General features: G+C 48.1%; 1 protein-coding gene across 1 annotated transcript; it reads left to right on the forward strand.

Annotated features, from left to right (window-relative positions):
- Positions 1–163: 163 nt before the first annotated feature.
- Hoxc5 (homeobox C5) lies at positions 164–3,826 on the forward strand. Its single transcript, XM_034516914.2, has 2 exons — positions 164–732; positions 1,424–3,826. The coding sequence occupies exons 1-2, from the start codon at positions 279–281 to the stop codon at positions 1,636–1,638; spliced, it is 669 nt and encodes a 222-aa protein (XP_034372805.1). The 5' UTR covers positions 164–278; the 3' UTR covers positions 1,639–3,826.
- Positions 3,827–13,510: the final 9,684 nt, after the last annotated feature.

The raw sequence follows: 13,510 nt of genomic DNA on the forward strand, positions 1-13,510 counted from the left end.
CCCCCCCCCCCCGGGCTTTGCCAACATATCAAGATGCGTTTCGCCGGCTTCCATCACTAACCTCCCGGAGGTCATCAAGCCAAATTTATGAGTGGCCGCTCCAGTCACGTGACTCTATTTAAGGCTCCCTTATTTGGGAAGAGCGCATAGGATAAAGAAAGAGATATCTCCACCTATAAATTGTGCACTTTGGAGAACAAAAACCCCTCAACTTCAAAGAGTCACAAATCACCCTTAATCAAAAAGGGTGCAGAAATTTTTTTTGGGCCCTCCCCGCCATGAGCTCCTACGTAGCCAATTCATTCTATAAGCAGAGCCCCAATATCCCTGCCTATAACATGCAAACTTGTGGGAACTATGGATCGGCCTCAGAGGTGCAGGCATCCAGGTACTGCTACGGCGGATTGGACTTAAGCATCACTTTCCCACCGCCTGCGCCTTCCAACTCTCTCCACGGGGTAGACATGGCTGCCAACCCCCGGGCTCACCCCGACCGCCCCGCCTGCAGCGCCGCGGCCGCTCCGGGACACGCTCTGGGCAGAGACGAAGCGGCTCCTCTGAACCCTGGGATGTACAGTCAGAAGGCGGCTCGCCCAGCGCTGGAGGAGCGAGCTAAGAGCAGTGGGGAGATCAAAGAGGAGCAGGCGCAGACAGGGCAGCCTGCCGGACTGAGCCAGCCACCGGCCCCGCCACAGATTTACCCGTGGATGACCAAACTGCACATGAGCCACGGTAAACTTTAGGACTTCATTTTGCGCGCTCGGGTCCGCCTGGGTTTTATAGGCCATGCGGGGCAAATAAAGAAAAAAAACCTGCGGCCATAAATTTTACGATCCAGGCATCAATGGCTCGTAAAACTGTCCACTAAAAGGCTTAGAGGCTGTGTGCGCCCAAATTTACGACGACATAATTGGATCATAGGAACAAAACGTGTATAAAAGGCAATATTCAATTTTGGGGGGAGAGGGAGGGAGTTAAAAAAATAGAGGGACCTGAAGGGTGAGGAGCATGGGGCTCCAGAGTGGGGATCCCCCTGCGACTCCCTCCCTCCCTCCCCTGCGGAGCCGGCTCGGCCAGTGCTCGCGGCTCCGGAGGATTCCAGCGACTCGGGAGGGGCGGGAGGGGGGTCCCCGGTGCTCGGATCTCGAGGGTGCTTATTGTTCGGTCCGAGCCTGGGTCTCCCTCTTCCCCCCATCCCCCCTCAGCCCCTCCGGCCGCAGAGTGAAGGCGGCGGTGCAAAGTTTCCTGCCCAGGCGGAGGCGCTTCTCCCGGGACCGGGCCTGCCCGCCTGCGGCCCTTCTGGCCTGTCCCACGGCGCTCACTTCCACTCCCTCCGACCACGGGTGGGGCCTGGGACTAGGGTGGGACGTTGGGGTGCTGCACGCTATTCACCCCTCCCTGATTTGGGGGATTTATGTTCCAGAGACGGATGGCAAGCGGTCCCGAACCAGTTACACGCGCTACCAGACCCTGGAACTCGAGAAAGAATTCCATTTTAACCGCTACCTCACTCGCCGCAGGCGCATAGAGATCGCCAACAACTTGTGTCTCAACGAGAGACAGATCAAGATCTGGTTCCAGAACCGCAGGATGAAGTGGAAGAAAGATTCCAAAATGAAGAGCAAAGAGTCTCTTTAGAGGAAGCAGGGAGCCCTCAGAGAGCACCCGGGTCGGCTGTGGTCCCCGCGCCCTTCCTTTCCGGTTTTCCTCCTTCTAGATTTTGAGGTGGAGGCTAGAGCACTGGCTCTGGGCCTCCCAGACAAAAAGCGCATTTCTTTGGCATTCCGAGTCCCCATAGACCCAGGGTTCTGCAGGACAGCCTGCACTGCCTGTCTTGTCTCAGCTCAGCTGAGCACCTCAGGCCCGGGGCACATTCTTGTAGGGCGGGTACTGGATAAGCCTCAGCCTGGGCTGCCTCTCTGGGCCCTAGCTCGGCTAGCATGAGTTAAGGTGAGACAGACTGGCTGTAACCCCTTCTCCCCGACCTCCACTTCACCCTCTTCTTTGTTCTTGCCTAGGCTGGCCAGGCTGCTGAAGGCTGGTTGTGCCAGGCAGAGGCTATGGCGAGAATGGGGTGCTTTCAACTAACCTTTATAACTTCTAAACTCGTCTTTGCTCATGAATTATTTGCATATGAAAGAGGGAGATAAGTGAACGTGGGCCTGTCGTCCCAGAGGTTGTCCTATGCTCTCTAACCCTTCCAACCCTCCCCAAAGTCCGGGACTTCCCTAGCCTGGCTTGCTGCATGCACTCTCAGGTTCGCAGTCCCAGCCTGCTAGCTAGCTCAACTATTGGGGTCTCTTGCCTTTGGTCCCTAGCAAGTGGTTCTTTGAGGCTTTTTGCTATCCTATATATCTTGCCATGACTTTCTTACCTTCCTGCCCCATTGCAGTTGCCCAGCTATTTATTGACTCCAAGTCCTTCCTGAAACTATATTTTGTCATATCAAATAAAGCCAGAAAAAGAACAGGACTGAAGATTCAATGACTTCTGTCTGTTTAGGGCATGCAATGAGTAGCTGTGTCTAAATAGGCTCTGAGATGAATAGAGAGGCCCTGTCCTTAAGCCATCCCTTAAAAAAATATTTTTAAACAGGTTTAGGAGAAGCAAGAATAGGGAACAATGTAACTGAGTTCTTTTCTTGATTCATGGCTCCAAGAAGGCCTCTGGGTGAAGGGGAGTACACTTGAGGACTCCTGTACTGTTGTTTCCATATGCTGTGGGTGTCTAAGGCACCCAGACTTTTCTATACCCTACTCTCAACGTTGGCTAAAGAGACTTGAGGCTTCTAGACTGTCTGTAGTCTGTACTTTATGGCACAACATAGGAACTCGTGGCTCCACTGACTTAGATTCTGGCCCTTCTGGATCTGGGTCATCCCTGAGGGTCCTTTCTGGACATAGAAGAAAGGCTGAGCCCTCAATCAAGGGCCATGTTTGATGCCAGAAGGATTCCCAGTAATAGTAGGTAGGTTCTGCTTGGTAGAGAGGTGTTGGAGAAGGGGAATTGGCCATGGTTTGAGATGTTCTTCAGCTTTCTAAGATACGGGATGGGGCAAAGGGGGACTAGGAGAATTGTGAATGCAACCTGCAGTGTGTGCCTGCCTTAGAGAAAACATGCAGACTGCTCGCTGTCTTCTAGGGTCTAAGCCAATGAAGGACAGTTCACTGGAGTAAGACCTGGGTAGACCAGTGCAGGAGCCGTGTCTGTTTGCCATCATCTATCAGTCTCTGAGATTTTGTATAAAGGGGAGGGTAGCCTATAAGAGCGGGAACACAGATAATTCAGGTGGGGCTGGCTTAGGCTTAGCTCAGCTTCATCCCAGGCTCCACGAGATGAAGGAGGAAGTACTTTACAGGAGAAACAAATGCGGGATGGGGCCATAAAACTTTACTGCATTTCCTCTGCAGCCTCCCACAATGGGGTGATTTCCTGGAGCCAAGCTTAGGCCCCACACTGAAGGAGTGGGGATCTGAAACTGGGCAAAGGGCTGCTCTACGCTAGGACAGAAAGGGAACAGAGTGGCTCTGGGGAGGGGCGGGGAGATTTCTTTTCATGATTATTAATGCTTATGCTCTTTGGATTTATTAAAGGTCTGACTTCACTGCATCCCACTGTCTAAGCAATGTGTCTGTCACTTTTAGAAGACTCAAGAGCCTGTTCTCATCCTATGCTTAGCATGTAGGAGGTCTCAGCACATGTTTGTCGAGCTGCACCCCACGACCATCCTTCCCTTCCCTTCACTCTGTGCTCAGGCAAGGTTAGAGCACTGCCAAAGTCTCCCCTCAACTTGCACTCTGCAGGCATGCAGCCCAGCCCTAGCTAACCCTCCTTCCTCTCTCTCTCTCTGAGAGAGAGAGAGAGAGAGAGAGAGAGAGAGAGAGAGAGAGAGAGAAATAAAACGTGTGGTTTTCTTCAGGGAGTTATTTTAATTTTTCCTACATGCTGCGTAAAACTATTGGGTGAGCATTGAAGCATGAAGAAGCACTGGCAGCTCAGATGGGTAACAGTTAAGTAAAGAAGAGATTATGGCACCCACACTCACCAATTCCAGCCTCCCAGACTTCAGGAGGAGTTGTGCTTCCTCCCCAGGGTGGGCACACCAGGGCTTGATGAGAAGGGAATAGGGGTGATATTGATCAGACCACCCTAGCAAAGTTGACTAGCACTCTATGAGTTCCTTGCCCCCCCCACCCCAGTGCAGACCGAACCTCTTATTCCCTGGAGGAGCTAGCTGAAGGACTGTCTCAGCTTGCCCAGGCTTGAGGGGGGTGGGACTGTGCCTCCAGCTCCCTTCCTTCCTATTTCAGGCTTGAGCCCTTGTCTATCCACAGCTGCAGCAGTTTGATAGAGGCAACCAAGGCAGAAGACACAAAGCCAGAGACCTCAGACCTCCCCTTCACTGGGGGTGGGGGGTGTAGCCTAGAAACTTACTTTCTCTCTGACCAGAAGCTTCTGCTTGGGGTCTACCCACCAAGCTGCCCCTGGACCAACTTTCAACTTCCAGGCCTTAACAGTACTCTGAAAGAGTAAAATGAAGGGGCTCCTGGGTCCCAAAAGGTGACAGGAGCCCGCTTCTCTATTTTTTCCTTAGAACCCACCCACTCTGGCAGCAGGAAAAAGGGGGGAAATCATGACTTACCTTCCCCGGGGAGTGGGAAGAGGGGACACGGCCCACTCTGAGCAATTAGAGGAGAAAAAATAGGAAGAAAAATATCAACAGGACCTCGAAGGAAAACATCAGGTCCTTAGAGAAATAAGTAAGTAAGTAAATAAATAAATAAGGATCCACCTTCTCCCCCCTCCCCACCCTGCTAGGGGGTGTGGAGGAGGGGCAAAGGAGCAGCACAAGGGCTTTTTAGTGCAACTGAGCATTAGAGAAATAGGAAAGCCTTCTATGTGAATTTAGGAGTTTGAAACTTTTGGAGGTTATTTATGTGAATAGCCTGAAGGCAAGCCCGTGAGTGGCTCTTGGGGGACCACGTGATGTCATTAAACCAAGTTTTATGGTGTAGGGAGAGCTGACAAACCCACAATATATTTACATCATATATAATCTTAACTGTCCAGCCACGCAGCTGCTGGTGAGGTTTAATGCTAGGACAGAGGGCCTGGCAGTTAGAGGGGACTACGGCGCTGGGGATGATGGTGAGAGAGGTTACGTCTTCGCAAATGAATCCCAGGCGATCGCTGTGAGTTAATTCTCTGCCCCCTTTCTCTGTTTCAGACCCTTTCTCCTATTTACCTAACTCCCTCCCGACTTGAAAGAAGAGGATTCTCCCTCATTAAGGGGAAAAGGAAAAAGGCCTCCCCAGACTTCCTCAGGCCCTGGGTGGGAGAAGGGGGAAGGCTGCTGAGAACTAGAAAGATGGAGGGCCTTGTCTTCCTAGATCATACCTCCCCTCTGTAGCCTTCACTCCGCCTGGCTGCTACTCAGCTGGGCTAGAAAGAGGCCGCGCACCTTCAGAGTTTTGCAAGGTCTTCCTGCTCCTCTGTGGATTGGAAAGACACGCCAGAGCCAGAAATGTGGCTGTTTAGTTGTGGGGCTCTACAAACCCTAAATACAAGTGCAAAATGCTTCTGGGGTTCTCTGTTCCATGGAGAGGCCACTTGGCCTCTGGAAAAGTACAATGCAGAGTGGGAAGCTGGGGAGAAAGACAGGGAAAGACAGCTTTGTAGTTTCAGAACTCACAGACTGCTGCTTAGACTGATCTCACAGGCTAGGTGGGCCTCCAAAGTCCAGGGCCTGAGTGTGTCTGGGGCCCTTAATGCTTATACCTTTCCCCAATGCTACTTACTTAGTTCCTCCCAGCAGCCCCAGCCTTGCCTAGGTAAAGCTAGGCCCTGGAGACCTAGAGGTCTCTGCTTAGTGTGCAGCAAAGATATGTTGGATTTCGGTAAGGATGGAGGCAACTTATTTGCTAGGCTCCGAAAAGTTTTCTACCTGGGGGTGGGAAGAAAAGAGGTTTTGGCTCCTTAGGACTGGAACCAGCAAGATCCTGCTTATGAAAGTACCCTGGAGGGGGGGGGGTCTCCTTTTAAGTTTATATCAAGGAGTGGCAAAGGTAGCAAAAGCAAAAGGCATGTGCCCCTCATACCTGTAAGGTGTACTTCCAAGGACATTAGGGGAGCTAATCCAGAAAAGTAGTGACTTGTGACTCAGGGTACTTATGCATTGGCTGGAAACAGGGAAGATTTGTAAAGACTGGAAGCCAGAGGGTTTCAAAGGGGAGTAGAGGGGAGCAGCCTTCCAGAAGAAAGGACTGCTTTGGGTGAGAGGGATTTGTGTGCACCTGCTTTGTGGAGAGATGCAGTTGTGGAGAAAAGATGTCATGCTGCTAGCACAGTTCAGGGTACCCTACTGCAAGCAGCACAGCAAAAAAAAAAAAAAAAAAAAAAAAAAAAAAAAAAATCAAGCAGAGATTAACAATGGGGCAGATTTGGAGAAGACAGAGCCCCAAAGGCAAGAGGAGGTTAGCCAAGCCTCAGCTTTACCATATCCCACTTGTGCTTAAATTCTCAAGCACTAAAAACTCAGGTCTCAATGTGGAGGGCTCCTCTGATGCCCTCTTGGGACCCCTGATCTTGCTCCCTCCACCCTCTTGCCCCAACTTTTATGTCTTGATGAGAATTTTTAGACTGTCCAGGAGCCCGTTCAAATAGTTTCTTCCTCAGGCTCTTTGCCTGGCCCCTTACACCAGTCTGTAATTTTTAGGGTTTATGGAAATGCTCTGATGGACGTTTCTCTTGATCTCTTACCCGACTTGCTCCTTCCCTCAGGCCTCCCCAGGGCCTTAGCAGAACTCAAGAGCCTTTAACCAGAATTTACTGTGGGCCAGTGCTACACACCCTGGTAACACTCCAGCGCCCCCCCGCCCCCCCCCGACAATCTCAGGCCCTTCTCTTTCTGAGTAGAGGGGGAAGTAAGGGTGTTTCTGTATTTATGGATTTACACAGCATCTCTTGGGGGCATTTGATACTTTTCCACCCCCTTTTAATATTCAGGCTCAAAAATTTCATTTCAATATACTTTCTTCTTTAATAATAGTTCTTTCTCCCTTCGCAATGACTTGTTTTGGTCAGGTCGATATACATGTATGCATATATGCTATATGCATGTGAATGTATTATGTATGTATGCATATATATGTATGTATATTTAATGTTTTGCTCAGTCTCACCTGGAAACACAAACACAAAAGGGAGCTGAGCTGAGATTCTTCATTTTCCCACCATCTTCTCTAATTTGAGATGGGGGGGATGGGTAAACAATCAGATGCCAAAGATGCCCTAGCCTACCCAGAAAGCTTTTAATTTTGTTCCTAGGTCTTTAACGCCAGAAGAAGCAAAACAACCAATCAGTAAAGTGTTTAGCGAAGTCACATGCCCCCATCAACCAATCAGCAAAAAAGTGAGTGCTTGGATCAGTGTCTAGATGGGGAGGGGAGCGCCTCCATTCGTTTTCTTCCCTCCCTCCTCAACATTGGATTAAGAACCGGAGTCCGCCCTAGTACAGACAACAGCTGAAGAGTGCAGGGAGGAGCTATTCAAGTAAACTACAGTCCCCGCCCTCAATTTTAGAAGCTGTTCTGAGGAGTCTTTTGCGTCCCTAGTTTCTAACGAAGTTGTTTGTGGAGTTAAGTCCCGGGTTTTTCGGGGATCTGAAGATGTCAGATGGAGCCAGCTTTATTTGCTGGTGTGGCCCTGTCCGATTCTCTGGCTTTCAGGAGGTGACTCTGAATTAGGTTACAGAGCAAATACCGGTGAAACTACAGCCCTGATTTAAAATTCTGAGTTGCTTCTTACCTTCCTGCCAATTTTTATCTTTTGGAGTTTTCGTTCTCCTGCGCGATCCTTTTGGGGACAGGTAGGAAGGTTAGAAGATTAACTTTCTGGTAAAGCTCCAGGAACAATTAGCTTTATCAGACTGCCTTAAGCACGGTTGGACAAGATAGTAAAAGTGGAGATGGCTTTTGAAAGTTATGCTTTGTACTGCTAGGTTGACAAACTACTTTAATACAGTTGAAGGGAGTCTAAAAAAATAAGTGGACTCAAAGAATCTTCCGCCTCTGTATTCAACAGTTGATGGGTTTGCTTGAGCCACTTTCCTTTCCTTTCTTTTAACAAGATATAATAAAATTGGCTGCCCAGTATAGTTCAGTGATAGACCATGTGTTTGGCTGCTCAAGACACTGGTTCAAAATATGCATATATTAACACATATAGTGGTAAATTAGATAGTGAGCCTATTTTTTTGCTGCCAGAAGACACAGTTTGCAGCATTTTGACATTGTGTTTATGTGGATCAAACTAGAGTAAGCAAATCAGAAGAACCTCTGATCAACAGCTCCAGATGGCATACTGTGTGTATACAAAGGAAATACTAGTGTTTGTGGGTATTTGAACACTGGTATGTCCAGCCTAGACACTCTCTTAATTTCTCCAGAGTTTTGCTGGGTGTTAGTTTCTAATGGAATTCTTCTGAATGTGCCTTCTTCTATAATCTCACTCAGTGAACTAAACGGTAGGCACTCTCTCTGGACCTCTAAGCCTTTTCCTGCAGGTTTTATGGATAGGGTGCAAGAATGAGGAATGCCTTGCCCCATTGTCTGATTGTTTTCTGGGTGGGGCTGATTTGGGAATAATGTCATAGGCTATAGGGGATAGGGTAAGAAGCCAGAAATAGGGCCCCCCATCTAAAGCACAGGGCTCCTCTTTGCCTCTTCTATGAACTAGCACTAAAACAGGTTTCTTTAGTGGAGCCTTGACTGAGACCTTCATTATGGACCTGTCACACCTGGCTTACCAGATCTATGGTAGTTGAGGAAAAACAACAGACCTGCTCTGTTCCCACAGGCCCAAGGAAGAGAGATTTCTCACAGTGACCCATCCCCTCTTCACGTCCAAGGTCCAAGTATTCGGTCTTTCTTAATCCTTTTAGATGTTTTTGAAGGGGAAAATGCTGAAACATCTTTGCTCTAGTTCTGTGTCATTTTCTTGGGGGGACAACACTGTCATTCTGAGGCTCCTCCAAAGTGCAACTAGAGCAACAGAAGCACTTAGAAAGTGAAAAGAAAATGTGGATTACGATGCTAAGATAGGGTTTGGGGATTAGGGATCTAATAGAAGGTTAAGAAATCAAATCCCTCCCCCCTTCCACTTTTGTTAGGTCTTCTTAATGCCTAGTGGTGTGCTTGTTCTGATAAGATCTCCCTGAGCTGCTTTAATGGTGTTCTAGAAGTTCCCACTAAATTACAGATTGTGTGTGAGTCTCACATTGTTCTTGAGTCTCACAGGATACTGGGATTCTTGTCCCTCTCCCATTCCTAAGTCTACAGAAATTAAAAGCTAAGGAAAATATCCTCTCTCTCTCTCTCTCTCTCTCTCTCTCTCTCTCTCTCTCTCTGTGTGTGTGTGTGTGTGTGTGTGTGTGTGTGTGTGTGTACACAATGTAAAACTTGGGAAAGTTGGGCTAGAATAGTTGTCTAGGATCTTGCTCAGCCTCTGATTGACCATCATTAGAAGCTATGGTGAGGTCCTATGAAAGGTTCTGGGTATCCTGCAAGGTAGTGCAGGAAGGAGGCCTAGCTCTCTAGTTCTACCATAATCTGTAGTCCCATATGAGGAAGATGGAGTGTGGAATGTGTAGGCTTACTTCCCTAGGATACTTTTCTTTTGCACTCTAGGTCTCAGAGAGATAAAGCAGGCTAGTTCTGCCTTCCAGGGATCCTAGCTTTCTCACCACCTATCCCTGAACTTTAGGACCTAACACAGAAGTATGTGTATATGCCAAAATGATACTTTAAATAGAGGTAAGAAGCTTGGATGGACACAGTAAACCATCCTCCATCCAATTTCCCAGTCTTCCCTCTTTTCCCATTCTTTCCACTAGCTCAGGATAGAAACCATTTGTCCACCCCACCCCCAGTCTTCAAGCCTTTATCCTTTGAGGTTTTTTCTTCCATCTCTAAACAACCTCAAACCTTGGAATAGCCCCTAATGGGGCAGCTATGCTCTTGATGATTCTCAGTGTCCTGCTGTCCTAGGTTGAGTTTTTGAACTATGTGAAGCTGGAGGGCCTGGTGGTAGGGTGCGTGGGGGGGTTAAGAAACCAGACTCTTATATAATGGAATATCTTTGCCTTCTCCAGCCTCAAAAGTTTCTTTGCTCAGACATTATAGAAACAATATTTTAAAAATAAAATCCTGGTTTAACTTTAAAAACTCAACTTTCTAGTTGGAAAACTGTTTTTGTCTTTAACTCTGACTCTGTCAGTCTTTCAATCTCTTCTCTCTCTCTCTCTCTCTCTCTCAGTCTGTGTGTTCATGTGACTCTGTGTGTGTGTGTGTGTGTGTGTGTGTGTGTGTGTAATATGGGGTCAGGTCCTTCACATCAGATTGTGTTCCTGTGGAGGATGGGGCTGGCTAAGGTTTTATTGAGGGAGCTTTTCCTGTCGGGAGCAGAGATGGGTCATAAACACCTAAGGAGGCTGTTTTGATCTGGCGAATTCTCAGGAAGTGGCATCTAAGGTTTTGCTTTGTAAATCACTCTGCTCCCAAGCTGGCTGCTAGATTGGATTGCACTTCCCCAAGCCCACCTAAGGCCTCTCCTTACCTCCCATCTTCAGTAAACCAAAGAAGAAAACTAAAAGGACTTTCAGAATCACCCCCCCCCCCATCCTCTGCAATAAGAAGTGGCCAATTAGTGATTTCCCCCTGGCCCGAAGATACACTCAAAGTTCTACCTGTAAAAATCAAAATCTTCATTTCCATTTCCCTCACAAAAGCCTAGTCACCAGACACCTAAATCTCCAGGGACTAATTTTGAAGACAAATAGCTGCAGAGCCTGAAAGGTAGCGACTCCTGTATCTCTCAATTGTCTCTTTGTGACTCTTTCCCAAGAGACAAACCTCTTCTGGACAAGGAGAGACTTTGGAGTATAAGAGACAGAGACAGCCCAGAGTGAGGCATAGAGGGAACTCACCTGATACTATAACAATGGTGAGAACTGCCCACTGCGACTGAAAGGCAGTGTGGAAAGCCCACAGCCTTCACACAGATCTCTCTATAAAACTGAATACATTTTGCCTTAATGGTTCTATTTTGAAGTGATGATTAATGAGTCTTCAGGTACCAAATCACTCCAGTCCCACAGTTCTGTCCTTACCCTGAGGTGTGGGGCTGCTGAGCTAAAGAAAGAACAGCCCTCCACCTCCCTCTAAGTCTGGGCAGTGTTTATATTTTTTATTTAAGACTATGTAGCTTTGGCTGTCCTGGAATTTGCTCTGCACACCAGGCTGGTCTTGAACAAGTGCTAGGGTTAAAGGTGTTCACCAGCACACTGAGCTTCAAGCAGCGTCTTATCTAGACACTTTTAGAGTTTCAGGCATCCACTGCCTTTGAAATGCCCTTATGCATAGAAAATAAAGCCACACATAAATTCCTAGAGTCTTTCAATACTGCCAAGTTATTTTGCCCTCATCCTTTACTCAGAGAAGACTGGGTGGGACACTCCAAACCCACAAGCACCAGAAAAACCTCCCCATTCTCAGAACAGATACACTGCAATGCCCGTATCTTTATAGAGAGCAGAGTATAGCACACATAAAAATGTTCTTCTAGACTCTTCTGCATCTATATCATGATGTATGTTTCATATCCTTCTATGTTCCACATTTATATGCAGATTTATAGTTCTTTAGATTTATAGAGCCACAGTGAACCTAACAGTCCTCTGTCAAATTCTTGTGTGCATATGACCAATCTTTCTCAATAATGGTTGGGTGTGTGTGCTGGGATGTGTTAGCACAGCTGTGTCTAAACATCTAAATGAATATTTGGAGTTTTCCCTCCTTAGTTAGAAAGAGCTGTGCATGTATGACTCAGTTCCTATTTTGAAATTTTTATTTAGATTTATTCAAGGTTCTTAGCCCATAAAATAGCTACACTCTGGGGCTACGTATATGGAGTTGTTTATAGGTATTTCAGTTTTTCTGTAAACTTAAAATATTTGAACATATGTTTAGAGGTAGTTCCCACAATGTATCTAGGTCTAGGGGCATAGATTTCCCCCTATTTTTTTTTAAGTTTCTGCAGTTGTCTGCTTCCCCAACACCTTCTGACCTATAAAGATATGTGGTGAGTGGGGATAGGAGCCCAGTGTCACTTAAATGTGTTGCCTATTAAAGCAGATTATTTTATCCACCTCCAAGATTATCTCCAACTCTAGTGCAGCTGATTTATGTGGCTTGTGAAAACCTTCCATGGGGATCATAGCCCTCTTCCAGGCTGTAGCTGGGATCCAAGGCCCAGTTCCAGCTTCCGAATTTCAGTACGACTAAAACGAAAAGAAATCCACTGTAGAGCCCTGCACATGGGGGTGAAAGTTAGGTACACACACACACACACACACACACACACACACACACACACACACACACAGGATTTTTGAAACTAGGAAGAAAATATTAAGTCCTAAATATTTTTGCAGGTGCCCAAATGATGCCAGGGGTCACTGTATCACCCTAAGCTCCTCCCGCGTTGTTGTTCTTGGTTCCCAGGGCCCAATTAAGCTGGTAGCCTGCTCGAAGCAGCCGAGCTCTTATCGGCGGGATTGATGCCGCCTCAGCTCCTGTATATCATTTCCAAGATTTTTTCTGTCCAACTCCACGACTGCGTTGGCTTCTGCGGCTTTGACTAATGATTGCTACAGATGCCCACGTCTCCAGAATCCTAATAGCCAGGCAGACGGACTCTTATTTACCAGGCGACGTTACTGTGCAGAAGGAAGGGATTTGGGGCTGGGGGGGTGGGGGTGGGGGAGGAGGAATTGGGGCGCCATAGGTCAGGGGGCAGGGAAGAGCTTGTGACCAACCCGAGCTTCGCTGAACTTCTGCATGAGAGAAGCGTCCCAACCCCCTCCCCTCCCTGTGGAAAAATTGCACAGTATCATAAAAATTGCTACTAGTGACTCATCAATGAATGAACATGGCGATGGAAGAGGAAGCAGAGAAGTGTTTATTAATTGTAAATAAAGAGATGGAGCAGAAGCCCAGCAGTTGGGGGAGGATGAAAGTTTTTCTTTCCGGATGGGAAAGGGGAGCGAGAGGTCAGTCGGCCTTCTCTCCCGAGAGGCTGAGTTCTAAACTCTAATCCTCCACTTCCACCCTACCCTAACCCACTCCTCTCGGATTTAACACGTCTGCCCTTTCCCCTTCCTCGCCTCACCTGCAGCGTTTGAGTGGAGGGGGCTGGACCGCAGGGTCCGGGACAGAAGCCACCCGGAAAGGCCGCCGTCTGCTGCTGGGGCGGACAAGTTGAGGGGCCTCCTGGCAGCGGGGTAGCAATCCGACCCTATCGCCTGATGCTGGGGTTCGCAGCCAGGACCTTAGGGCCTGTGATCCAAAGGGCTCCAGAGCTCGTGGAATCGAGGTCAGATATGCTTCTCAGGGTTGCTAGTTTGCCAGTGCCGAGCCCAGGTATTCACCAGGCAAAGACTGCAAGTCCGAGC

Source organism: Arvicanthis niloticus, chromosome 13, assembly GCF_011762505.2.
Source record: "Arvicanthis niloticus isolate mArvNil1 chromosome 13, mArvNil1.pat.X, whole genome shotgun sequence".
NCBI lineage: Eukaryota > Metazoa > Chordata > Mammalia > Rodentia > Muridae > Arvicanthis > Arvicanthis niloticus.

Coding starts and splice junctions, on each gene's coding strand:
- Hoxc5 (XM_034516914.2), top strand. CDS start 279: ATGAGCTCCTACGTAGCCAATTCATTCTATAAGCAGAGCCCCAATATC. Junction 733..1,423: donor CAAACTGCACATGAGCCACG/GTAAACTTTAGG, acceptor TTTATGTTCCAG/AGACGGATGGCAAGCGGTCC.